Here is a 27,540-nt window from a genome sequence, read left to right as displayed (position 1 = left end):
GCATACATTGAGCTACACTTAAAAAGAAGTAGTAGAAGAAGAAAGTGGCGCGCATCGTTAATATTTTTAGCTCGTTATAGATGACGGAGAAAATGTACCCGTGAGTATTGTTACATTACCTTTCTCTCTTTCTATATTACCTTTCTACAACGTTCGAGTATAAATGTTTGACAAACATTGTTTGTTATTTGAAGGTAGATATACCTCCCGAGATGTGCTCATTTTTGTTAGCCTAATTGTCCATTGAGTGTTAGCATTAGCCCTTACAAACTTATTGTATATAATGTGTGCGTAATTGTTTTTCGTTGTGTCTTTAATTATACAGTAAACTTCAACTGTTCGGTCAATAAACATCTATTATCGTTGGATGGAGATTTGAAACAAACAAAAAAACCCATCTAGTGTGTTTTATTACACTTTTTGTCATGACTTGTCTAAAAACTATTTTAAGAAAAAATTCGATGGTGCCGTACGCTTGAGCATCTTAATCCCTGACGTTGCCAAGAGCCAACGTTGAAATCTCTTTCATTTGTGTCAAAATTCAGTTCAAAACCACGGAAAATTTAAAACAAATGATTATTCATTCAAGTTGACAATTGGAGCACTATTTGAGGCAACAAAATATGTAAATAAGCCAATGAATTTTCAAAGAAGTGCAGTTTTATTGATTGGGATTCACTGGTTTTTCTCCCATTTTATTTACATGAAACAGAAGAATGTGAGCCCGGAGAGCAAGTCCACATGTCGTGTGTGAAGGAGTGAGCGGTCCACGCGGAGTCTTATGGGCTCAGAAGACGGTGGAGGAGGATTGTCGGGATGTTGGAAGCTGACGAGGTATCACGGGTCATCTGTTTATTGTTCACGCACAGTTATTGTTATTATGTTTGATCATCATCGGTGTGCCCTACGATAGAAAAGCTACATCTACGTAGAAAATGTGGACTTTTCCCTTAAAATAGTCATTGGCTTACGGTAATGGCACACTGAAGCTCAAGCCAAGTCAGGTGAGGGACTCATGCTGGACATCTTTTTGTCTCTGGAATTTCCAAAGAAATAGTTGAGCACTCTTTTTTTTCTTCTTTTTTTTTTTGCAACCTTAATTGACTTAAACATAGAGTACATACTAACTCGCATTTTCTTTTGGCACTTGCGTCCATCTCTCATGGTCCTCCTAACTTTTCTCTCACTGCACAATAAAAATCTTCAAATTCAACACAGTAGGTCCTGATCTTAAGGGTGATGATCTTTTTGAACCTGAGCACACGAGTTAGCATCTTGTGTGAGAGTGCAATATGATAAAATGCATGATTGTAACTTGGCTGCACGAGACCATGACTTGTGCCTGTGGGGTAGCGTCGGATATAACCTGAGGTAAAAGCCTGTTTCGATAAGGTCTTGCAAAATGACCAAATCCGACCATTTGTCTGCCTTTGCCATTGACCGAGGCGTGGTATTGCCAATGATTCGATTTTATATTGATTGTGTGCCATGTGTATGAATTTCTTTACCTATGTAATCAATGTTGAGACAAAATCAAAGACAGACATTGTAGTCAAATGTCAACATGAAACCTGGCCAAATGCATATTATATACTCTGTCTTTTTTGTGAATTTCACATCCAAATAGGCGGTTTTTCAGTGTACATGAGATGCTAACTCAAGCGCACAAGATGCTAGCTTGTAAATGTAGGACACGGGCTATCAGAAGACGACTACTCAGCAAAGATGGCAATATACGTTGTTTTTTTTTTTTTTTTTTCCTGAATTGCATTGTTATTCTTTTAAAAGCCTCCTGTGTTCCGCTACAGAGCCCCATGGAGAAAAAAATGAAATATTGGCCACCATATAGATGTATCATTTTTGGGGCTCCATATTCTTCTCATCGCTTAGGTTTTCATTTTCAAGTTGTGGCGTATTTCAGAACTTCACCAGCCCACGGCGAGGTCCTCCAGGATTCACTTCTCTGCACCCGCGTCTTTAAAGTTTTCTTTCACGCCCTTGTTTTTATCGTGAGGATGATATCTACAGTGGTTCTCTTCTAACTTTGGTACAGCTAATGAGAGTCCAGAGGGCGGCGGGGAGCTGCAGGTTGTAAATCAAGCGCATTTCCACTAAGAATACATAAAAGAATAGCTTCAAATTGATCATGCGCTAAGCCACGCCCCCCTAAACGCAGACTGGCCAATCACATTTCGAATAGAAATAACGCGCGAGCCGCAAAGCTAACAAGATTAGCTAGCCGGGATCACGGTAAAAATGTTGCTGCTTAGTATTATACTTCAGAATGCATTTTTGGTTTTTGTTATCTTCATTAAGGGGGTCTGGAAAAGATCAAATATTTTTCAAGATTTTTTGGGAAAATCCTTGTTAAAGAGGGCGGGTCTTAGCGAAAGGCCAATTGATTATGGTTGAGGGTAGAAAGGCTGATGTGCTATAATGTGATTATTTTACAAGTATCTGTCGGAGGCATGTGCACAAGGTCCATTTTTTGTTAGCTTCAGGGAAGCATTCACAGATTTTTTTTTTTTTTTTTATGGCGGCTTGGCAGACAGGTAGGAAATGAGGGCAGCGATGGCGCAGATATAGGTGACGATCCCAAACACGATGGAGAGCACGGAAAGCCACAGGGCCTGGCGGGACGCCGCGTTGGCCCCCTGGAGGTCGCCCTCGGCCGAAGCCTTGTTGGTCTGAAGGAGGACACAAAAATTTGAGTCATCAACGGCTTTTTTTTTTTTTTTTTAAATAAATATAGAGAACCGGTTACTGCTCCAAGGAGGTCTTTGACTCTGACTGCTCAACCTCCTCGCCTCCCTATTCTACCTCCACGTGACACTATTGGCTCTCTGTCACCTTGAGGCTTCTTATTACGACTCTAATTAAACCTTAATGAAGGCCATTGATTCCGTAGGACGGCCTTTGCTACTTTGCTTTACAGAAGCGTTAATGGGATTTTTACATGGCTGATGTCTCCCCCCCCCCCATTTTATCTTCAAGATGTTCTAGATCCACTCGCCACTTTCCAATTTATGACGATACTTCACAGTCCTGTCAGAGTTTATGATTGGCCCAAAGCGGAGGTTTTTATATGGACTACATAATTGATTGCGTTGCTGAGAACCAAGGTATGACTCACTGACTCCCAGGGACCACCGTTGCTTAAGACACTGAAACAAACTAAAATCCCTTTTTGTTCCCCGCACATTTGTTTTACATCTTAAAATTGTGCTCGCAGTCAGTGTGTGTTTTGATCCTTTGTGGTTAACCTAATCCCGCAAATCTAAGTAATCCCTGCACTTGAGTTGCACTTAAAACAGTGAGCCTGTTGTTAGTCCATCGCTGCCAACTCAAGTGCCAGGTTGCATCTCGTCAGCTTGGAACTAATGTGTGTGTTTCTGTGTGTGTGTGTGTGTGTGTGTGTGTGTGTGTGTGTTCACCTTCTGCGAGAGGTAGAAGGCGGCGATGCCCAGGGGCCAGAAGCAGCAGAGCATGGAGAAGAAGGCGAGGCCCAGGTAGTCCTGAGGGATCATCAGGGGGAAGTTGCTCTCGCTGTCGCTATCGCTAAAGTCTTCCATGGACGAGTCCTGGGGGGGCCAGTGAACACAGGCGAGAGGTCAGAATTTTTTATTTTATTTTTTTAAACATGCGTCCGCTGGTTAGAGGCCCAAACTATAATAAAATTTTATAATAAATTAATAAAAAATAAATAATAATAAATACAATTGTAATAATACTAAAATAATAAAAAACAAAAACAAATAATAACCAAATATTTTGTTTCTAAAATCAAACAAAACTGATAATGTGCCATTTGGGGGGGGGGGGTGATGACATCATAGATGGGTATCAATATAAAATGAGCAATACACATGATCAATATAGACAATTTATTTTACCGAGCAGATGCCTTTTCGGTGTTTGTCTGGCGGCATCAGAACTTTAGTGATGCCATGCGACTGAATGAGGTCATGTGACCGATTGAGGTTAGCCCGAACGAGCACCGACGGGTCGCTCGTGACTCACGCGTGGTTGGCAAACGAGGGTTTATTCAGTCTGACTTCCTGTATGTCTCGCTTTATCGCATGAACGCGCGTGTGCAAAGGATGCAGCTGCGGCTATTTTAGCTCTGCTTTTGGTTTTAGAAAACAATGATGGACATTTTTGAGTCTCTTTTTCAAAAACAATCATTATTTGCATACAAATAACCTGTGATCGGCAGGAAAATTCTGAAATTGTGCCCGCTTTTCGATATGCGACAATCGTGCTCATGTTTGAACTACAGGATAAATAATGTGATTTTATGCTTGGCTTCTTCCTGTCTACTTTAATGTTTCAACATGGGCCATTTTCTTTTGCAAAACGTTTTGGGCTTGGCAAAGTGCAACGAAGGAGAAGAAGATGCCGTGTTGCCTTTGAGGTCACGGCGAGGTTTCCTTCCCGCAAGACGCCACTTTTTGCATGACTGGACTGCCGCCAGAATCCCAAATGAGCTTTTTTTTTTTTTGTCTGTCCTTGAGCTAAAACTCTTTCGATAAAGGGTTTAGGCAGTGCGCATCCAAATGTAAAATCGCCTATTGTCTGATTCCGATGCAACTTTTCAAATTGAGTATTTATGTTCTTTGTGAGCACCGTTGAAACCGAGCCGTCGTGCCACAATCGTTACCTGCGCAATGTGACTCCTTGACAGCTTTGCTTCGTCGCTGTCCCCAAAATACTTTTGCTGGCACGCTTCTATTAATAAATCCAGACGCTTGTGCTTATAATGCAGTTATCCTCCTCAGAGCAGCAGCAGAGGATATGTCACACCGCTAAATACTGCGCCGTGTCTCAAACTCACAATTTACTAACGCTAAGTAACACATTTTGTGAAGTCATGTCAAATATTAAGGAGGAATCAGGCTGGACGCCGACTTACGTCCGAGTCGGGGAGCAGGTCGTCTTCGTCGTCCATGCTGTAGGTAGCGCTGTGGAAGTCACCGTGCGCCTCGGCCAACAGCTTGCGCTCCAGCGTAGATCCGGGCCCGATGTCCACAAAGGTGGTCTCCAGGTAGTCCTTGCTGAGCAGCGAATCGGTGTGACTCCAAATAGGCGCAGCCGGGTAGAAGGACTCGAACGTGCGGGGCAAGGAACACGGGTCCAGAAGCTGATGCGGTTGCTGAACATCTGGCGGGTGTCCGCAGTAGCCCCTCCATGCCATGGGAGGGTAGGCCATGTCCTCCTCGCACTTGACCAGCATTCCCTTGAAGACTCCCCCGGGAGCCGGTCCCGACGGCAGATGCGGACTTTCCCCCAACAGAGGGTGCTCCAGCTCATCGCGATTCTCCATCGCTGGCTTTGACTGGCATCCACGCCCCAAAATGTAATCTACGGAATCGGACTGGCTCCCCCCTGATGAGTGCACAATGGGATTAGACGCTTTGCCGGCTGCTAGTGTTTCAGCGATAATCCATCTTTAATCCAATTCTATGATTTCTCTCGGTGAAAGCTCAGCCGCCGAGGACGACAACGCGCGTTATATCCGTAGTCCCCTGCAGGTTAGGAATTCCAAAACCTCGGATCTTCAGGTCTGATGATGGACATCCAATGAAGAACCCTTTCAGGAAATCCTGGAACAATCCCTTCGGATGTTGTGATGTCACACTTAATCCCAGGTCACCGCTAGTCCCGCGGTTCACGCAGTTAACTACCAGTTGACCTTTGCTGTCGTTCTGTCTTGGCCTTTGATCGTTTGGGATTTACTAGGAAAAGTTCTTGTTGGAGACAACAGTTAAAGATGATTTCAAAGTGCAGTTTTGTCAGTGAGTGGCGACCAGTCCCAGGTGTTGATTTTAGGAAATAGTCTCGACTAAGGGATGAGATTGCAAAATGCTCCGACGTAGATGCTCAGTTTTGTTGCCTTTGTCTTTGCGGCTGACTGGTGACCAATGCAGGGTGGCGGATTATCAGGATTATCTTTTCTTTGCAGATTGCAAAAAGGTTCTAGTGGGGAATGACTACAAAGACTCAGAAGCTGTTGTGATTTCCAGGTGCCATATGGTTGAACGGTGACCAAATCAGGATGCGGGGATTCATAGATCAACAAAAGAGTGTGAACCAAAGTTATTAAAAGGAAGGTTTTAGGAATAATCGTCAATGAACAAAGTATCTTCGGGACTTTTCAAGGTGCGGGTCGGTCGTCTGTCTCGTATCCAATCTAGGTATGAAAATGGCCTCGGATGGATTTGAAAAATAGCAATTGAGCCGCTTAGATTGTCTTTTGAAAAATCCGATACAGGTTGAATGCGGACAAAGGAATGGGAATTGAGCTGCAGTGAGTGTTGATTATGCCCGAGCGTCACTCAAACCCGTGGCGCCGTGGGCGGATTGGGGCCATATTGGAGGGCAGTTAATCTGTAAAAGCAATGAGACTCCAGAAATAGAATCCTAGCGCCTACGCCGGCGGTTCAAACCATCCGCCGGCATACAACGTCCATCGCTGCATGGCGTCACCACGAAGAAATCAAACAAGCTCCGTGTTGATTTACGGCACGCCGCCTTTGCCGCTGGCCCAAACTCCTCCGGGATGTGTATTTTTAATGCGGTCCATCCAACTTCACAAGCTTTAAGTCGGGACAAATGAGGAGTGCCAGGCTCTTTATCTGGGCTGCTACAAGGAAGAGGAGTTCTATTAAAGAGAAGCAACAAAGACATTTCAGCATTGAACGTTCGCTTGATCTACAAACCATCGTCCTGCAGGAATACGCCGATCGATGCGCGTCAATAGTGAGCCCGTAGAACTATCATTTCTTTTTTAAAGGCAGTCTATGTGAAGTATCAAAAAATCCCTGAGGAACTTGAAATTAAATTCTGGAGCAGAGCAGATGCCTTCCACATCAACTTTATATAAAGCGGACCTTTGGGTAACGCAGAGCTCGCTCAGAATTTAGAAAGTTAGTTTTCGGATCAATAGACTGTAACACTTACTTAGTTCAGCTTGATGTGTTCCAGGCGTCCTCAAATAAAATCAGGAAGGGCTCTGCGGAGACACGCAGAGATATATCAAAACAATATTTGAAAATGTCAGCACAAGTTAGAGCAACTTTAAAATACATTTTTGCTGATAGATTTCAACTCGGACACATTTTAGATTCGACAAAAAGCGGGTCGGGGGATGTAATGCGATACAAAAACTGGGCCCAGCATGAGCAGTAAATTATTTTCAACTATGATACACATTTTAGATACGACAAAAACCGGTCTAACTTGCGGCGCAGGTGACGTAATGCGATACAAAAAAAACCGGGCCCAGCATGAAGGCAATCAGTAGCACATGAATGGAGCATTTCATTGCACTCAGGAAGAAGAAGAAGAAGGTGTGATTGCATCATCAATCATCTTTCACTCTTCTTCTACTTGACTTGCGCTCGCTGGATCCACGCTTCCTGTTCTCCCAACTACCGCATCTTCATTCCAGTGGCGATGCACTCAGCTTATTACGCCCGCCCCATCCACTTCCTCGCATTCTGCAACGCTAATAAAACGGCGACAAGGACGCGGCCACAAATCACAAGCGGCGTGTAACAAGAGCAGTCTCTTGCGACTCTCACCTCCGTGCTTTTATTTAATGAGGACAATGCGCGTTTTTAACAACCGGGCCGGAACGATACAGTATATCGATATCGCTCTTTCTTGTATCGTCATATCACAGTGGACGGTTTTGATACGTACCACAGTCATTTACTTGATTCTTGATTTTGGGCCCAGGGAGAAATTTCTTATAAATCCCATATTAAAAAAAATATATATTTTTTTTTTAACTACCTGCACAATCCCAAGCTATACCGCTCCAGTTTGAGACTCAAAACAAAGCTAATAAAGCTTTTATGAGGGCCAAAAAAATGATGATTATTTGCATTATTTCCTAAGGGAAGCCGTGTATGCTAACAATGGCGAACCTGAGGTACAATGGCAAAAAAAGGAAGCTAAACTGCTGCTGCTGCTGCTGCTGCTGCTGACTCGCTCTGATTTTCAGCCACTCCGCAGTCTCACTCGATGCGTTTCAACACACGCACAATGCAAAGTGCCGGCGGGCGGTCCTGTAATTTGCTACAGCACAAACGAGCGACCAGGGACGGGATGCGGGAAATCACAATCGCTAAGGAAAACACATGTATGCGTAACCCCCCCACCCCTCCCTCCTGCGCCGCTCGGACCCGAGCTTAAGTGGGGCTTAAACGGGGCTCATTGATTTCATCTCTGTGATAAAGATGCGGCTTGATGACTTCCAAAAAAAAAAAAATGACACAGCTTTCTCGCCGTTTGGAAAGTAAGCTCCTGTTCCTATGGAAACGCATCGAGCCGACTGTATGAGAAGTGAAGGGCGGGCTATTTATTTGCCACTCTATGATGACACTCTTAGTAAAACTGCCGGCTTAAAAAAAAACAAATTGCTGCGGCCAATCCTATTTGTGTCATACTGGGGTTAAATTAGGATATGTGATTAACGAAGATTAATAAATGTGCGCTCCCTCCATCCAATTTGGAAAGACACACACTTCCTTACTAAAATAAAACCGGGATATAATTCATGTACATTCATTTCTTTATTTTTTTTTTAAGTTTAGTACATTTTGAAGTACAGTTCAGTTGTATTTAACTTATACTCCGCCCCTCCCATACTGTATCCGAATGCAGGGTGAATTTTCATATTGTTCATTATCATAATATTAAATATCCTGCACAAATTTTTGATAAACACAAAAGCCTTTTTTACTGTCTTGTAATGTTTGTTGTTCTGCTGCTAATTGGCGACCTTATCTGTTATTGCTTTGCGGTGGCGTAAAGAAGTTGGAAAACCACGATTTGAGACACACGCACACCAAAAATCTAAAAATACCGCCTCGTGCAATGAAGTGTGTTGGACACGGTGTTCTGCGTGGAGCACAATGCCGCGTTGCTGTCGTTTGTGCACGCCCGCTCGTGTGTGTGTACAAATGAGCCAATGATGTGTGGTTTTGCCTCCTGCAGCTGTTTTCCAACCCAGTTTGCATTCATCATGTCTTCTGCTTCCGAACGTGCTCACATTTTAATTGGGAGGCTGATGTCACTTGGTGCACATCCAAGCGCACGTCTACCAAAAAAAGTGTGTGTGTGTGTGTGTGTGTGTGTGTGTGTGTGTGTGTGTGTGTGTTTCAGCACACAGGAACAAAACAAGGTAGAGCCCTATTTTGGTGCGTATGTGAACTCAGCTCGTGGTAATCTTGAGCTTGCAATATCATCATCGCACACAATTTGTTCTATCACGCGTGTGACACCAACTTTCTCAAGTTTGGTGAAATTGGAAGACCAAATATTGCATCTTTCTCATTTTAAAATCAAGGCTTTCCATTCTGTAGTCAATATTTTTATGTATACTCCTATTTATATGATCATCGTGAATTGTAATGTCATATGTAGCAAATATGTATACACACTATGTATTTGTGTATTACGATAAATAATACACCATATCATTATTCAAAGGATGGGTTGAAAATGGATCGGCCTCGTTGTTTTGCACAAATTAGAGTTTTTTTTTTTAAATTATTATTATTAATTTTCATGTATTTATTTTTAATATTTTTTGCAAAACAACCCAAAATTCAGTCAAATTAACCCAATTTTTTGGATTGGCCCAATATTAAAACTATTACAGCCCATGCGTGTATTCTTAACCAGTTATATGCATGTACACGTATGACAATTTTATGACAAATAATAAAACCGAACACTGCCATGGTTGTACATCTTAAGTTTCATTTTCCACATATAATAATAATGAAAAAAAGGCATGCACGACACCAAATCCAATATAAAGACAATCTACTGTAGAATAAATATTAAAAAAAGAGAATGAAAACTGGCTGCCATAAGAAAGGAGGAGCACACAAAGCCAATTGAAATGGCTTGTGAATCCATCCGCATGCGGCGAATGAATAATCTCGTCGTATTGTCGCCTCACCTTCAGGTTGGCACGTCGGCTTCTCTGCTGTCTGGATGAATCGTCCGACGGGGAAGGAGACAATCGGCCGCTGGTCCCGCATTGTTTTGCATCGGCGCTGGCGCGCACGGTAAGACGTCAGTGCTGCATCGGACTGCCTTCCCCCTCCCCTCCCGCGTTTCGTCTCCTCTCCCATCCTCCTCCTGGCTCCTCCTCAGTGGAGGGAGCATGGCGTTCCTCTCTCGTGACTCCCCAACTTCTCTGTGAGCCTCTCGCTCATTATCGCTGCGCCCCCCCCCTCGCGCTTTACAGCTCCTGCGTCCTAAAACCTCGTTCTTTAAACGCGTGTGTTTCAATTACTGCAAAGGGGGGGGGGGGGGATTGCAACAGAGCATGCTAAGTGAGGACATTTTGCCTTTTCTTACTCGTTTAAGAGGATTACAAAGGTCAAGGCTTGATTTTGGGTTGGAATTGGGATTGGGGTTAAGACCAGAATTGGAGAGGGGAGGGAAGGGAGGGCTTTAAGGTTAGCGAGTGTGTGTGTGCGTACGTGGGTGTTGAGAATAGATTTATTTATTTTTTTAATTCAGGCTGTGTTGGTTTTAATGTGTGTGTACTTTGGAAGTTGCATCACGCTCTCTCTCTCCAGCATCAAACCATTCTTGCTCTCTATCTGGCCGTCATTTGTTTCGAACTCATTTCAGATTGGTTGTGTCTATTCGTCCATTTGTCTGATAGGGGTCAAAAAAGGACACCGATTCAAATTTGGAAATCACAAACCGAATCCAATTGTTACATTTTCAGGGCTCGCGATGGAGCACAAAATGATACGGACAATTGACAACTTCCCCGCACTGCATTTAAAAATGATAACGTGCAAATCTGCTCAGCAGGCGTGAGCAATCAACATAAAGAGGTGGGAGAACAAAAGATGCACGGGGGGGGGGGCTTAGTGCTTGCTTGTTATGCATTATGGGTGACTGCGTGTGCGTGTGGTGTTATCTTCTTTCTTCCATGCCCACTTCACCAATTCTCTGACCCACTTTGGCCCTCCTGAGTCACACTCAAGAAGGCATCAGCATGCATGTGGATAAAACGCTGCAGTCAACCAATCAATGGCCCCGGCCGGGCTGGCTGCCGCTAGCTTATGTTGACTATTTAATGAGGCAGACGCACACACACACACACACCTCAAAATCCTTTTTTTTTTTTTTCTGTTATTTTTTTGAGCGGCCGTAAAGCCTTCTGTCTGAAAGGGTATTTGTCTTCAGAATCCATCACGGGGATGGGGCTCAAAGCACTGAGGGATCAATTCTCTTGGTTCTCCTTTTTGTTTTTTTATTTATTCCCAAAAATATAGACTCTGGTTAAAATAGAAATGCTGATTCAAGTCTTAAGTAAAATATATAAATATTTTTTTATCCCCAAAAAATCTAGACTCTGATTAAAAATAGAAATGCTGATTCAACTCTTTTAAGTAAAAAAAAAAAAAAAAGTACATTCTGTACTCAAGTCCAAAAGTAAAATGGACATTTTCCCGTCACAGCGCTATGAGCCTCTCACCTCCTGCGCCATCACTCATTCCCTCCAAGCCAATAATCAGCTAACGGAGGATTGGGGCCAAAAGGTCGCGACCACCTTGCAGTTAGTCAACTATCAAGTATTTAACTTTACCCAAGCTGGGAGTGTAAGAAGCTTGATACGACGCCTAAGCCAACTAAACACCCAAAAATATTTTACGCCGAGCTCCATAGACGCGTGAGCCAGCTCTGTACATAGAAAATAAATCAAAATGTTGTGTTCTCCTTCCCCCAGGAGCGCCTGAAAGGCCACCTCAGCAAACCTCGAGTTTCTCAATCAGGAGAGGACAATACCTCGCTTGGGGGGGGGGGGGGATTGACAGCCGGAGGTGATAAGTAGCTCATTAGGGAGAACACAACTAATCCAATTCTTCTCCACAGCTCCAAAACACGCTCTTCAATCTTTACGCTCCCATTAGATTGCGTTGCAACCTGCTTTTTTGTTGTTCTCAAGCAGCCCCGAGCAAAAGAAACACGTTTAGGGAATTGCTCTTCCTGAGTGAGGTAAAATTGGATACATGCTGTAGCACAGATGAGAATGTTCAAAACACGATGCTCGTGACCAAAACAAAGAACATCTTTTTTTCTCTCCCTTTTTCTTAAAATATCTATATTTTGATTTGATTTTTTTTTTTTTTCCCCACGCCATAAATCTGCCGACCTCGCTATGAACCGATACGGCTCGTCGTTACGGTCATTCGCGAGGTAACGGGCTAAAATGGGCGCTAATCCAATCAGACGGCGGCAAAACACACACGCGTGGATTGTGATGGCGGCAATGAAGCAGAAGCAAATAACGAAATAATGAAAGCCCGAGTCGTCGTTTAAGGGGATTAAAAGTCTTTTCCGTGAGGATGGACTTGAGTCACTGTCACGAAAGCCAACAATTCAAGATGGAGGCACAAGCGGCCGTGGGAGGGAGGCGGGGGGGGGGGGGGGGGGGGGGGGGGATTCTGCTTTCAGGCAATTAAAGTGATTAATATCCTCCCTGTGGAGGGTTGTGGTGGTTAATGGAGGCAGATTATCAGGGAGTGTTGCTCCGACTGTTAGCAAGTCAAAGAGGCTACGCTCCTCGATTTCTGCTCGTGACAGGAGTAACAATGAAATTGGAACGTGTGAATAATAGCTTGCTGTCCAAATTTTGAAAGTACGTTTGTGAGGACATTGAGATCGGATACGTTCTCATCCGGCGACGTGCTGAATAATAGACAAGTACTTTTTCGCCCTCCGCAGTTAATCCCAGCTCGCCGCGGCTGCTCTCGTTACTTAAATAAATCATTCTGGCCTTCGGGATGACAAATCCATCAAGGTGGACTAACTGTGCCATCTTGTCTTGTTACACAGTTTTTCCTCCCCTTCGGGTGGCCTTCACAGGCTCTTTGGTTGGTACACGTGCACAAAAAAAAAAAAAAAGAATAATACAATACACGTTTATTTGGAAATGTAACAAAGCGCTTGCGTTATAACAATGGGGACAACCGCAAAGACAGTTAACGGTCATGTGTGTGATGTTACAATGTCTAAAACGTTTTTAATCCAAAGTGCCGTTTGGTTGTATTTAACTTTAAATACCCTGCGCTCTGTCCAAAAAGGAACTGAGCCAGACCGCTGTTATTTATACCCTGGGTGTACTTTTTGCCCAAGGTCGGCTGGAAAAGGCTTCAGCTCACCCACGCACACACACACACACACACAAAAAAAAAAAAGAAAATCAAGCATAAAAAGTCAAAATAAAGAAAAAGGACAGAAAGGTTGATTTGATCACATTACAGAGGAGCACAGTATTAATACTACTTGATTATATGATGCCGCCTTGTGGTCAGCACTGGACATTGCACTGTTATTAAACAACATGTAAAATAATACAATCATAATACAAGCAACCATCTCCAAAAAAAAAACACACACATTTCATACTACTAGAAGACCTATTCTTTTTTTTTTTTTTGTAGTTCCTTTCCAGTCAGATAACCAGGCTTAAATTTAGAGTATAAAATATTAGACATCACACTAAAAACATATTGAGAATTGATGAATATTGAAATTCAGAGTAGTAGGTTGAAATCAAGAGAAGCTGTAAAAAAAAAATAATAAATGCGGACCACTTCCTTGTTTGCCAACCTGAAAGCTATCCAACATTATGTGGTGGTGAGCGTGCCTGTGTTAAAAAGCAACTAAAGTGAAAAAAGAATACTGAGACTAGTCCTTCAACTGTTTTTGACTGAGCAAATCCACGAAACACACAATACATTGCGCACCGCTTGACCCAAGTGCATTTTTCCCAGCTAAGAGAGAACCTTTGGTCGAACCTTGGGGAAAAGCTGAGGGAATAAACACACAAGAATAAATGAATAAATTCCTTGTTCACAGGGACCATCCCAAAAAAACTAAATCAAAGCCTTGTCATATTCATGCCAGGCCAATAGTTGGAGATGTTACCTCTAAGAGGTGACATTAATATATGGGACAGAAAATTGTAGTCTTACCCCAAAGTAGTTGGTAGGTACGAAGCCCTCGCGGCCACACAGCGAGGCCCACCACCAGTCGGAGCCGTCGGCCTTCTGGAGGATGGTGACCATGTCCCCCTCTCGGAAGGTGAGCTCGTCAGGGGCCTGCGCCGGGTAACTCCACAAGGCATACAGCACTCCGCTGTTTTCCGTGCCCATCGCCTCCTCCACGCCTAGCATCAAAGACACAAAGGTAAAGTCAGACAGGAACGTCAAATACACAAACGTGAAGTCGGGTAGGAACATCAAAGACACAATCGTGGCGTTTGGCGTCAGCATTGTAGCCTCAAAATAACAAAAGAAAAACGGAGTGAAATTGATTACATCAAAGACATCAACGACACGACCGTGAAATCAGATGGATCGTCAAACAAACGCATTGTAGCCTCAAAATAACAAAAGAAAAACAGCATGAAATGAATGATGGCAACATCAAAGACCCAAACAAAAATAAAAGAAAAACTTTTCAATTAACTATGGCAAAAATCAAAGACACAAATGTGAAAACAGTCTACATTTGAATGCACGTGCCTCACCTCTCAAAAAGCTCTCGCACTCCTCAAAGCCAACGGCGTACGGGTCGCACTTCTGTGCGGCCGTGGCGCCGTCGCTCTCCGTCATGGCCATGACAGCCGCGCCGTTCCTCACCAGGAACTCGCACAGCGGCCGGTCGTTGCACGACGCCGCGCAGTGCAACGGAGTCCTGCCGCGCACACAAAACGTCAAAGCGCTCTGAGGTTTTAACGATTTGCCCCAATGTAGACATTTACCATCCGTGGCTATCCGGCGCGCTGACATTGGCGCCGATGCGAACCAGGTAGTCCACCACATTATAATGGCCGCCGCAGATGGCGTTGTGGAGCGCCGTAATACCCTCGTCGTTAGGCTGGCTCGGGTCCGGCATCTGCGGGGACGCAGAAAGCATCGGAACTGATCTTCCGCATGGAAAAGACTTTTGTCGAACATAAAATAACAGGAAAATTAGCATTAGCACCTCTTGTACGGCTCGCTGCACTGTTTCCAGCTCTCCCACCAGCGCACCGTCCAGCGCCAGCACCAACGGGCTCAGGCGGGCTCGTCTCCCGGAACTTTTGCGCTCCCGGCTGGCCCTCAGGATAGAATGGTAATTCTGAAGGGACAAACACGGCTTGAGCTGGGATTCAAATGCAGATACAGTCGGAAAGGTCCGGAAGGTTTCCGTTTTCGTACTCTGCAATCTTGGAGGGTGGTGGCCTGGGGCGGTTGCGGCGGAGGAAGCGCAGCGCCGTTGTCCTCCCCCTCGGAGGAGCTGCTGCTGCTGCTGCTGTCACTGCCGCCTTCCTCGCCCTTGTGTCGTCGCTCCTTACGCTGGAAGAGCTTGTTGATGAGCTTCTTGTACTGGTTGGGTTCGTACTGCGACGCCTTCTTCAGGGGCCTCGGCGGTTCCGCCGAACCGCGCCTCTTCAGAGGTCGAGGAATCTCCGAGCGGATGCGCAGCAGCTCCTCTATGTCGGGAATTTCCTGGCTCTGGGCCTCGGGGGCTACCACGGGCTGGAGCCGGGTTGGACTGAGGGGTCGGGGAGGGCCCTCTTGGATCATCGGCACGTGGTGAACTAAGTCCAGTCGGGACAGCTCGGCGTCAATGTCACCAGGGTTCAATGCTGCCAAGAAGGAATGAGACAACTTGTTCATTGTGTGAATGAAGACTCTTAGTCCGGTGAACCTTGACAGGAGGCAAATGTTTGAAAAATGAAGATTTTTTTTTTACCGTCGCTGTAAATGGCCGGTTGTCTGAGTTCAGGCGGCGGCTGCATGGCGGCCTGGTTGAAGAAGAAATTTCTAGATCCGCCAGGTTGGTAAGGAGCCTCCCACTGGTCTCCACGGGGACCCCCTGGAGTCATTCGGACGGACGTGGCGCCCCACTGGGGGTTCTGGAGACGCATGATGACGGAGAGCGGGATGGGCCTGCGTTGACGAGATTGGGTGGCAGCGGGCGGAATGGAAATCCGGGAAACGATGGGTTGCTGGTGATACTGATGGGATTGGGCCGGCGACGGCACGTCCGGGAGGACTGACACCCGAGTGTTTCTTGGTAGGGAGCTGTAAGAGAACTGGACTGGCGGAGCGCGAGGGTTCTGAAAAGGAAAACAGTGATTTGTTTTGGTCTCGGAAAATCGCTCGTCGGTCCCCACGAGTCTGACTTTTCCTTCGCACCTTTTTGGGGCTGGGGGCCGGTGAAGGGCCATCTAGGTTGGACTCTCTCCAGTTACTGTTGGGCACGGTGGCTCTGATCCAATCGCTCTCTGGAACGAGACAAAAGGCCCATTGGATGACATTTTCTACTCGTTTTGTCCCACTCGGCGCACAAAGACGGACTAACTGTCATAAGTGTGGTGAGGCTTGCTATCGAAGGACATGTCTAGATCCGTCTCGTTCCACTTGCCGGGACTCTTTTGCTTCTGCACGCCCTCATCTGGGAGAAACCACATAACAGGATTGAGAGTTGTTGTTTTTGTGTGTGTGTATGTGTGCCGAGCAAATTTCATGTCCCTTAAGAAAACTGGTTTGGTCTTGATCAGCAAGTCCTCAAAATGTCGATTTCTTTGGACAATAACAATGGGACCGTTTGTACTCATGCCGTAATTATAAGTATTGTGATTTGAGCTGATTCGTATCATGAACCCGCTGGGATTTGTCAATACAGGGTGGGTATGCAAACCTGTTCTACAACTTCGAGTTTGTGTTTGTTTCCCAATAGATGGTGAAAATCATCAGATCCGCAGAAACTCACTCGGTAATCGAGCAGTAGCAGCAGCAGCTCCACCCTCCTAAGCAATGCGAACCCTTCTTGCCACATTGTTACATCACGTCCAACACAAATCGGGTATGTTTACTTAGTGCAGACTCGACTAAAAAGGAATTTAAATGATGCGAATGTATTTCCTCATCTAGAGGCTGCTGTTTGTTTTATTGATTCAGATTCAAAGGCGGGAAGGTCTTTTCCACATTTTTTCCCTGACAGTTTTTTTAATTATTTTCTATTTTTACAATGGAAATTATAGCGTAAAAAAAATGAATTGGTTTTGTAGGTTATTTTTCATGACACTCACCTGGTTGTCTGAAAGTAAAAGACCGAGGAAGCGTTTCTGCCACGGGATGATGAAAAGCTAAAGGCGAGGGACCCCGGTCGGGCCGAGGCGACCCGCGACCGTCGAAGGGGCTCAGCCGGTTTGGCGAGGGCAGGGGCCGGTGCGAGGTGGCGGCGGTGCGGTTGGGGGACGAGCTCCTCTCCATGTAGCCCACCGAACCGCGGGGACTCCAGTCGTAGCTTCTCCTCTGGCTGTGGGGTGAATGCTTGGGGCTCAAAGCACCCTGGGGCAGAGGCGAGGCGGCCCGACTGATCTTGGGCGAGGAAACCGAGCTGACTGAAGGCACCTGGGAAGTGGGCGTGCTTTTGATCACGGGGACCATGGAGTCCATCGGGTGGAAGGTTGATGCGCTGGGCGTGTACGGCGGTGACATTGAGTTGATGTTATTCCAGCTGCTCGACCCCCTCAGTGAATTGGACGTGCTGGATGGTGAGGAGATGTGCTGCTGCTGCTGCTGCTGCTGCTGCTGCTGCTGCTGCTGCTGAGGAACCTGCGCAACACACAAACGTTTACACCCTCGAAGCTCCAAACGCTGCGTATCTGTGCGTACCGGATAACTACGGCGCTGTGAGTCCGGTGGTCCAGAGGAGGCCGCCCTCATCATGGAGCTGAACTCTTTGTCAAGCTCATCCGCGCTGGCCAGCGATGCGCTCAGGTCATCGTTCATAGTCTGGACTGGAGAGCGCCAAATCGCAAAGCAGACAATTAGCACGGAGCTCAAAGGGTGATTAAATAGAAATGGTGGGGGGGGGGGGGGGGCGACTCACACAGTAGGTTGCTGCCGTAGCTTTGAGAAGCCATGGCTGTCAGGCAGCGACGTTCAACTCCTGGGGAAATGGGATTTGTTTGTTTTTTAATGTTTCTATTTCTATGTATTGACTCATTTTGTGTACAGTTACGGTGCCATTTGAACCCTTTCGAGCCAGGATGATCTTTGTCCTGCTTTCCACTACTGAGGAGCCTTGCTCAATTGTCAGGTATGTTGAACCGTTTAGGTCCTCCCCCCGAGGGGCAAACGTGCAACAACTTAACCGTCCACACCCTTTTTGTTTGTGTCGAGTTGAGGCAGACATGCCAAAAGTGCCCAGACTATCATTATGCATCCACTTGTGTCAGTAAGTAAATAAAAAGATAGAAAGATAAATAATTAACTAAATAAATTTGTGATTCGATAAAAAACATTAAATAATTAAATATCAATCTAATAAATAAATGGATTTACACTCACCCTTGATAGAAAGTGAATTAATTAAATAACTTAATAGATAAATAAACATACATTAATTAAGTAAATAAAATATCAATAAAATGTATTAAATACATAAATAGATGGCTGGATGAATCTATAAATGTATATGAATAAATAAATGGATACACACCATGTGCAGATAAGCAGTTCAGCATGTGGTAAAAGTAGAAGTACTGAATCAACTCTAATGAGAAGACGAGTAAAGCGTTTTGCAAACAAACTTCCTCAACACTAAACTTTGACTTTGTCAAGTGTTGCCAATTATACATGAACATGTGATAGATAAACAAGTGGCACGACTGTGTGCGACATCTGGCAAATTTGGACCAGGCAACCTCGGAAGAGGTTCACACTATCGATAAGATCGACCGTACGGGTCTAACAGTCGCATTCCACAGCAGACCTTCAACGTCATACCTCCCTCCCACACACACACACATCTTATCTTTGTCAAGAGAGTGCGCAACACAAAGCCAGATCACGCACAGGTCACATCACGGTCCGGCCCCTCCGCTTCCTGGCATGTCATCCCCACTCCGTCCCGTCACCCACCACTCCATGTTTACTGGACTGCTCATGGCACTGAGGTTGCCTGTTTTTTTTTTTCTGTCCAAAGGTCATTTGGATGTATCCGTTTTCGGGGAAGTGACAGCGCTAGTGTAGCTTAACTAATACTCGTCAACAACCTTCCCAGTTTAATATGAAACTATGGATTCCCATTTTTAATTGAATAATAATTAATATTGTAAACTTAAACATTATCAGATGTGTGTAGATATAGATATAAAATTATTATTATCATTTTGTTGCCAGAGATGAATACCCGGATTGCCTAACAGCCCCACCCATGTTGGACTAAGTGAGACAAAATGCGGTCGCAGTGTCCTCCATTCCCACTTTTGTTGACCTGCTGATTCACTTTTGGATATTTCTCAAGAGCAATTGTGCAAAAAGGCACCACGTCGCTCTTCCTCTTCCCACCGTTTAGCACGTACAAAGATCCTTTCACTGACAAACTTTACGTGTAACAGTTCAGGACAATCGCAATACTAAATCATCTAAGGGTGTGTATTGATTGTGGAATAGAAGTCAAATGTAGCTCGCAGCAGATTCTCCATTCCAATATGTTGAGATAAGTCTGCGACCTGTCACCTACCAAGAATGGCTCACTCAGTCTTTTCTATTTGCAGACAATGACAAGAGTTACGCCCTAGTTTCTCACAACAACTCTCCACTGCCTCGCAAGCCACAGAGGTAGGTGCTTGATGTTGCCTCATAAAAAAAAAACGTACCAAACAAGCAAGCACACATTCTATTCACCAAAGGCAAGGAAAACAGGCCCGGCAGTAAAAATAATGTTTCTCAATCTGTATGTGATTTAGAATTGGTCATCAAAAATCAAAAGATTAAAAAAATATATATATATATCATGTAAAAATAAAATATATGTATTTATTTAATTTCAAGCTAACCTTGTGTTTCAATTCTGGGCTGAATATAATTTCAGTATTTAACTGGTCAGGTTTGCATGAGCCGAAATATGAGTTAAAGATTAGTTTGTATACGTTAGCCGCCACAATCTGTTCATGCACCATTCAAATTGGAAATTTATTTCAGGAGTAAAAGTTTTATTTGAATTTTCTTCTCTGCTACGTTTGCCGCACGTGACTCGGGAATCTGTCGGTGCCGCACCACATTCTCAACATTTCTAGACAACAAAGCAGACGGCCATTACACAGATTTGCAGGTCGTTCCCCCCCCCCCCCCCCCAATTTATATTCCTCTTTCAAGCAATTATGGGCTTTTTTTTTTTTTCTTTTTCGGTCGGCTGCCAAAAAGCGAGTGTCGGTGCACAGGAGCAGTGGTGGTTTGGGGCAACGGGCTTTGTGTGTCCTTCCCAAGTGTGATTAAACGCTTTGGGGTGAACCGAACAGAACATGTGTTGCCTATTTGCAACTGCAAGTTTCACTTTTCCCACCGTGGTTTTTTTTTTTTTTTTCAACCACTCTAAAAACGCAGAGGCTTAATCATTATTACTGTAAAACCTCAACCCCCCCACGAGGTTGTACAATTGGGAATTGTGCTGAATTTTTCAGAAGCCTCTTTCAACTTGAGTCACTTCACAACAGGCAGCAGTTTGGCAAGTTCTTCAAAAAGAAACTTCAAGTTGATTATTTCCACCGCTGGTTGACGCTTGCTATCAAAGTAAACACAAGACAAATGAAATTGCGCAATGTGCGCTTAAATCAACTGGCTAACTGCTAGTTTGATGCTAACACATAACATTAGAGATAGGCTAACAAAGAGCATTTATGTGGTGGAATGGATATTTGAACACAGTTGTGCAACACATAGATGATAAAAAGACAATATGACTACGCTCACATGTACATATTCTTTATCCTCTCCCAAAAACGATTACACCGGTTAAGAGCAAATTTTAATCATTGATGGCTTTATCACGTAAATACTAAATTACATTATATGTTATATGTATATATGTTTTTTGGGGTAGGCTGGAACGGATTAATTTCATTTGTTAAGGATGATTTGAGATCAAATTATTTTGAGTTCGACATTCTCAAAATCGATCACTGGAGGAATTTGTGTTGTTGTTTTTGTTGTTGTGCTGAACATGAAATTGCGGCAAGCACTTGGCCATGTGTCACTCGGACATTCTGCAAGCAGGTGGATTTGCTTGCAGACGTGAGTTGGCTTTGCGCATCCCAAGTATGTGTCAATCCCTCGTGTCAAGCTTGAGGCCAAAAATCCTTCAGGGTTCGAGTCCTGAACAAGTTCTGATGTATTCCGCCAACACAGCAATAAAAGTAGCTGTGTGTGGGACTTTTCGCTAGTTTATTTCATTCATCCTTTTTCTTTTGCAATTGTCCTGATTAGGGTCACCGGTTACTATGTCTGCTATTGACTGAAAATGTTTTTGAAATCTGAGAGCAAATTTGAAAAAAAAAAAATGTCACCTAAGCACAAGAGAAAGATCACTCAAAGAAGAATTTCGAACCTTCAACATCCAAATTATGAAGCAGACGTGCTAATCCGCGCTGTTCTTATCATATCTCAAGTAGGGCCGAACAAATCAGAATTTTTTTTTGTTTCACAAACAAGCAATAAAGTTTTCTCGAATACTTTCTGTAGCACTCTCAGGGATTTGTTCATGCAACATTTACAATCATAACAAATCTCGTTGTTTTTATGACATTGTAATAGTTCCTAAATTGTGGCAATAAAGTCACATGAATGAACATGAAATTGGTTCAAATCTGAATGAAACTCAGACAAATCTGGGTTGTTGCTTTGATGCCTGCATGTAATTAATCGTGCAGGAACAGGCACAGGCCTGTGGTATTTCAATGGATGCAAGCCAGACGGTTACAAAATTAGTTACATCTGATGTTCATTACTTCAGAACCAAAAAATAAAACCACCCTTGCCTGTAAGAATTCCACACAACTGACTGTAACGTCACTTTTGAGGGGGGTGGGTGTAACTTTCCTTGCAGGAATGCACATGAGAAGTCGCTTACCTCAAAGAAAATGGAAAGCCCTTGTCCTCCTCCCTTTGAGACGGAGAGAGAGAAAATCTGCGTGTCCTGATCCTGGAACACTTTTTTTTTCTAAGCTTCCTGAAGTCGGCTGCCCAGTCACAGTGTGTGTGTGTGAGTGTGTTATTTCCTCCAGGCGTGCACAAACACAAAGCTCTAGGTCCGCCCCTGCTCCTCCTCCCTACATAAACGCAAGTAACCCGAGCCAGGTGTTTGAGCCACAGCTGGCCAGGTATAACATGCTGCCCCATCATTTTTTGCAGCAGATTTTTTTCTCTTGCCATTAGTGGTGGGGGGGGGGTGTTTTTTTGTGTATGTTATTCATAAAATGTATGCATTTTCCAAATGTCCAAACTATTAAGTGACCTAAGGTTTAAGTTTGAAAAGTAGTCATAGTAATGGACTAACAACGTCATCGAATGAACGTAGTCCTTGTCCTACGTGATTTTGACAGAATAGCGTCAGCGACGTGCCAGGACGATGTCTGATTGGTGATCTGGCTAACCATGTGATTCGCTTTTTCACACCTAGGACCGCCCCTGAACGTGAACGCACTTCCGCCCCAAGATGGTCGTCGGCGCCTTTCCAATCGCCAAGCTCCTCTACCTCGGAGTGAAGCAGTTGAGCAAACCCGTCGCTAACCGGATAAAAGCTGGGGCTCGGAGGAGCGAGTTTTTTAAAAATTACATCTGCATGCCGCCGGCTCAGCGTGAGTAACCGATCTTTAAGGGTCTCTAGTGACCGCTAGACCCAAGTGTCAGACATGCACGGACATACATTCGCTGATGACCAATGAGAATGCGCTTGGTGAAACCTCCTATCCAATAGACGTCCGTGAATACACTTGACTGACCAATAGTAGACAAGAACAGGCGGGCTGGGCGGTTCTTGATTGTCATTGAGTGTAGCTAGTGTAGCATCACACGGCGACTTGTAGTTATTCAATAAAAAAAAATAGCAATACATTTTAACTTAAATTGATCAGGACACCTAGCTAGTGATTGTCCGGCTACTATGTACATTAATAAATTTACTTGAAACAGCTTCCAGCTAAATGTCATTAAATGGAAGCCATAAAGTAGCTTCTGAGTAAATATAGTACCTGTACACGTACAAAAAAAAAAAAGCCTGTCTAGCCTCTGTCCATTCAGTATTTTAGTCACTTTAGTTTTATTTACACACATAACCAACATAGGCTTTCGGGCAAAAATCTAAATAAAAACAGAATTTCAGAGAACTGAATCATACCAGCCACTATTTAGGTGCTTGTACCCCCTTATGAAATATGTCATTTTTATCACTTGATGTCATTGCAGTGTACCACTGGATTGAGATGAGAACCAAGATGCGCATCATGGGTTTCCGTGGTGCCAGCATTAAGCCACTGAACGAGGAGGTAGCGGCGGAGCTCGGCGCCGAGCTGCTGGGCGAGACGTTGATCTTCCTCGTGGGCGGCGGGTGCATGGTGCTGGAGTACACCAGGCAGGCGGTCAACTCGCGTCACAAAGAGGACGAACTCAACGAGACGCTCACCAGCCTACAGACTCAAATAGCAGAGCTCACGTTCACCACAGAGACGCTAAGCGCTCAGCTGAGAGAGGTGAACAGGCAGATAGCCTCCTTTCCTATGCCCACCAAAAAGTGAGGAACGTGGTACGCCTATGGACATGAGAAGACTCCATTGCAACATGTAAAGCCTGAAGCTGCTACTTCACTGCTACTCCTGCATGGAGGAAGAAGTGGACATAACATCAGGGAGATGTGTTTTGGAATTGCAAATGTCCAAATAAGTTGGATTGCTATGACATTCATAGTTTATTTTCTGTGGTTGATATTGCATGCTCATTACAAAGTGGTATGATTTCTTTGAGAATTGAATCAACAAATTCTAAAGTTTGTATCTGATAATGGCATCCGTTTGGATATTTAATAACTTAAGAGAGGCTCGGTTAATAATTAACATGCCTCGAGTGTAAATGGGGGGGAAATAAAGCTCGGTCAATATCACTGTGAATCACTTTGCTGATTTATGTGTAACTGCCATCACGGGTGAACGATGGCGTCAAATAAAGACGATGCCATTAACAATGAATTTGCTCCAAAAACATAGTGTTGCTTATTTTATTGTCATATTCTGCTACAAAATGTAATGTTTCCCCCATTTTTTAAGCAGATTATTGAATATCAGAGGGGGGGGGGAAATGCACGCATAATTTTACTTCATATGGCAGACACGGGGCAAAAAAAAATGCAGTATCGTGGGCAATCTCAAACTACATTACCCAGTATTTCTCAAGCAGTGCTACTACGTCACTTCCTCTTTGAAACGCGCGTTCTCATTTATGATACTGCAACCAAAACCTCATTTTCACGATAAATTAGTGTTAAAACAAAATCTCGCACTCGAATATTAAATGGTTGATTTTTTTTTTTAATATATATAACCCGCTCAAACTCTAATGGCGTTAGCTGGCTGGTCCGCTAGAGGGCAGTCGTCGCCCTTTTCATCTACCAAGCTTTTGTTGGCCACGAGACGAGCGGTGGGCAAGGTACAAATCATTGCAGGTCTTGACTTTGTTTTTGTTGCTTCGACACGCGAATGCTTAGCAAAGTGGCCAACTTGCATGCGAAGCCAATGCACGTTTGCTTTTCAAGCGCTGGCGTTTCGCCTTGCGCTCAATGGATCGTAATGAAGCTTGCCAGAAGCTAGGTATGGCTAATATCAAAGGTGATAAAACCCAAAACGATAAACAACAGGATTTATACACCTGTGTAAGTAGTAGGCAGTTTTATTTGGTAACGCATATAAACACGCCGTTACCCCCGTTACTTATGTATTTTCTTCATTTACAGCCGTTTAGCTAAACTACAAATGTTAGCCATCATTTGAGGCTCCCTTTTTAAGTTCATTTCAACGCTGTAAACTTTTGCTATATCGCATCCCTGCGCTTTTTCCTTGCCAAGCAACGTGATGAGTTGCGACGTGATGAAACTGAAACTAAACGAGCTCAAGAGCGAGCTTCAGCGTCGCGGCTTGAACGCCATCGGTCTGAAGGTGGACCTGGTCAGGCGGCTCAAGTCGGCGCTGGACAAGGAAGCCCTCGGAGGGAACGAAACGGAAGAGCCGCAAGGTAAACACGCCTTGGCATTTTAACACAATAGTTCACAATTCAATATTGATTCAGCAAGAGTTTCAAGTTATTTATTGATGCAGTAAATAAAACATGTTGCAGGGTAAATGCAACAAAGCCATTGAAGTCACGTTTCTCTGTGGACGTTCACAGCCGAGGCTTTTGCTGGAAGCGACAGCGATCCGCTGCTTGAGGAAGACGGAGGCAGCGACTCTGGAAGCTGCTCCGAGGAAGAGGAGGCAGAGTTTGAGGCGGACTCCGAGTCCGGCTGCAGCACGATAGACTTTAACGCCAACGTCGAGCTTCCTAAAACTGCCGCCATACCTCAGGTGGTGGTCAAAGTTGAAGCGGATGAAAAGGAAGACATCATCAAACAAGGTGCGTGACAGTAAAAAAAATAAAATAAAAATGACAATCTTGGAATATGTGACGAGTCAAGCGCTTTACTTGAGATGCTGCTGTTGGGACACAGGCTGACCAAATGTTATTAATTGGTCCTTCATGACAGAAATGAAGGAGGACTTCATCATCGAGAATAACCTAGAGACGCAGGAGCAGTTGAAGGTGCAATCCGAGATAAGTGGACAGCACGGCCAAAAGCGACGGCGCGAGGAAGGCAGGGGGGACAACAACTTTGAACAACCCAAGGAGAAGAGGTACGCATTCAATATTTCGATAAGCTCGTTCTTACTTTGATCAAATGAATGGTTGGCAGCACTTACGTGAAGGAATTCTGAATTTACAGATCATGGAACATGGAAAGATCTCCCGCCAGTTGGCAGTCTAAAGACGAAAGGTAAAAAAAAAAAAAATTCTCTACATCCCAGTGAAGCGAAAAAAAATATTTGTTTGTGATTTGTATATTTTATATTTTGCATGTCAAGCAGTAATTCCAGTTCCACACCTGTTGACAGTGTGAAAAAAGGTAAAAAATAATAATAATAATAATAATCCTCCATCTCACACCACAACAATTACATTTATTTTTTTAATTGCATCTCTTTTAAATAATTTACAGATGCATGGAGCAGAGATGATGTGGAGGACTGCAGCTGGCATGAAAGTGGCTGGGAACCAAATCAATTCTCCTTCACCGCAAGCCCCGGACCACGAAGCGCCGCCGCCGAGTTGGATTCCACCTCGCCGGCCGATTTCCTGGAACTCTTCCTAACCGACGAGCTACTCCAACAGATCGCCGATTGGACCAATTTATACGCCACTCGCTATTTTCAAGCTCAGTCCGAGCGCCTGCCGCATAGCAGGTGTTGCAGCTGGAAACCCGTGTCGGTCGCAGAACTAAAAACTTTATTTGGACTTACCTTTATCACCAGTTACGTCAAAAAGCCAACAATTTCATTATACTGGAGTATGGATGAGGTGGACGCCACGCCCCATTTCAGCCAAACCATGCCGAGGAACAGATTTCAACTCATATGGAAATTCTTTAAATTCAACAATACCACTCCGCAGGACAACAATGACAAAATGTACAAAGTCCGTCCAGTGTTGGACTACGTGGTGGAAAAGTTCAAGGAGATGTATCAACCGGAACGAAACATTTGCATCGATGAAGGGATGATGCTTTGTCGGAGCCGCGTATCCTTCCGAGTATTCAACCCAAAAAAAACGGTCAAATATGGAATCAAGTCGTACATCTTGTGCGATTCCGCCACCGGCTATTGTTTCAACCTGCAACCCGATGTCAAGGAAGCTCCGATGACGTCGGAGATCGTCTTCTCTCTCCTCGATCGTCTCCCGGGTTACGGTTATACGCTGTATATGAACGAGTCTTACAATTCCATCGCAATGTGTGAGCTTTTATTGGGAGCGGAAACCAACGTCTGCGGAAAACTGAAGAACAATCGGGGGGAACCCAAGATCTTTAGGAAGGTGACAAAGAACGAGTTGGGAGTGGAGGACAGGTTTGCGCGCCACAATAAGAGGGTGATGGTAGTAGCGTGGCAGGGCAAGCTATACGTGACAACCTGCCACAAAGATAGATTGAAGGAAGTGCATCAGAAGGGACAGAAAGATGAGGGTCCTACCTCAAAGCCGGAGTGCGTCGCGGCGTACAACTCCTCCATGAACGGGGTACAGAAGCTGGACCAAAAAATTACATACTACCCCTTCGTCCGAAAGTCCACAGACTGGTCCAAGAAGTTTGTTGCCTATCTTTTCCAGCTATGCATGTTTAATGCTCACGTTATCTACAAAGCGAGGCACCCAGAGGAACGTATCACCCTCTTGGAGTTCATGCGCAGCGTAGTCAAGTCCTGGACTGTGAAGCGATACGTTCTGGCGCAGGTAAGAAAGGACGAGGAAGGAAAGTTTGAGAGGTGTGGCGACTCGGTGGCTCAGCGCCCTTGTAAAAGGGCACCGCCCAGGACCGACCCGGACAGCAGGCTCGACGGGCAGCTTGCCAAGCACAGAC

The 27,540-nt window shown here is 44.5% G+C and overlaps 3 protein-coding genes across 8 annotated transcripts; 1 reads left to right on the top strand and 2 right to left on the bottom strand.

The window, feature by feature from the left end:
* The first annotated feature begins 30 nt into the window (after positions 1-30).
* On the top strand, positions 31-24,151 carry opa3 (outer mitochondrial membrane lipid metabolism regulator OPA3). Of its 4 annotated transcripts, XM_085916775.1 has the most exons (10): positions 31-100; positions 713-834; positions 3,451-3,610; positions 9,983-10,085; positions 16,780-16,905; positions 17,563-17,894; positions 18,066-18,147; positions 19,610-19,673; positions 22,510-22,687; positions 23,295-24,151. In XM_085916775.1, exons 9-10 carry the CDS (start codon positions 22,546-22,548, stop codon positions 23,621-23,623), a joined length of 471 nt encoding a protein of 156 aa, XP_085772901.1. In that variant the 5' UTR covers positions 31-100; positions 713-834; positions 3,451-3,610; positions 9,983-10,085; positions 16,780-16,905; positions 17,563-17,894; positions 18,066-18,147; positions 19,610-19,673; positions 22,510-22,545; the 3' UTR covers positions 23,624-24,151. The 4 variants fall into 4 exon arrangements, with proteins under 4 accessions (XP_085772901.1, XP_085772902.1, XP_085772904.1 ...); XM_085916776.1 differs by having other exon boundaries at positions 16,780-17,894; XM_085916778.1 differs by lacking the exons at positions 16,780-16,905; positions 17,563-17,894.
* tmem91 (transmembrane protein 91) lies at positions 561-12,477 on the bottom strand. 3 transcript variants are annotated; one of them, XM_085916772.1, is made up of 5 exons: positions 9,977-12,477; positions 6,961-7,012; positions 4,913-6,661; positions 3,435-3,581; positions 561-2,687 (listed from the first exon to the last, which is right to left on the bottom strand). In XM_085916772.1, exons 3-5 carry the CDS (start codon positions 5,321-5,323, stop codon positions 2,532-2,534), a joined length of 714 nt encoding a protein of 237 aa, XP_085772898.1. In that variant the 5' UTR covers positions 5,324-6,661; positions 6,961-7,012; positions 9,977-12,477; the 3' UTR covers positions 561-2,531. The 3 variants fall into 3 exon arrangements, with proteins under 3 accessions (XP_085772898.1, XP_085772896.1, XP_085772897.1); XM_085916770.1 differs by having other exon boundaries at positions 6,961-12,477; XM_085916771.1 differs by having other exon boundaries at positions 4,913-6,643; positions 6,961-12,477.
* Positions 12,952-22,172, bottom strand: ppp1r13l (protein phosphatase 1, regulatory subunit 13 like). Its single transcript, XM_085916767.1, has 13 exons — positions 21,961-22,172; positions 17,938-17,997; positions 17,721-17,845; positions 17,132-17,660; positions 16,402-16,494; positions 16,236-16,324; positions 15,790-16,156; positions 15,252-15,682; positions 15,037-15,171; positions 14,813-14,946; positions 14,579-14,745; positions 14,022-14,215; positions 12,952-13,856 (listed from the first exon to the last, which is right to left on the bottom strand). The coding sequence occupies exons 2-13, from the start codon at positions 17,969-17,971 to the stop codon at positions 13,821-13,823; spliced, it is 2,334 nt and encodes a 777-aa protein (XP_085772893.1). The 5' UTR covers positions 17,972-17,997; positions 21,961-22,172; the 3' UTR covers positions 12,952-13,820.
* Positions 24,152-27,540: the final 3,389 nt, after the last annotated feature.

Source organism: Syngnathus leptorhynchus, chromosome 7, assembly GCF_054491065.1.
Source record: "Syngnathus leptorhynchus isolate UIUO chromosome 7, UIUO_Slep, whole genome shotgun sequence".
Lineage (NCBI taxonomy): Eukaryota > Metazoa > Chordata > Actinopteri > Syngnathiformes > Syngnathidae > Syngnathus > Syngnathus leptorhynchus.
The sequence above is the reverse complement of the archived record's forward strand: the minus strand, read 5'-3'. Positions and strand labels throughout refer to the sequence as shown.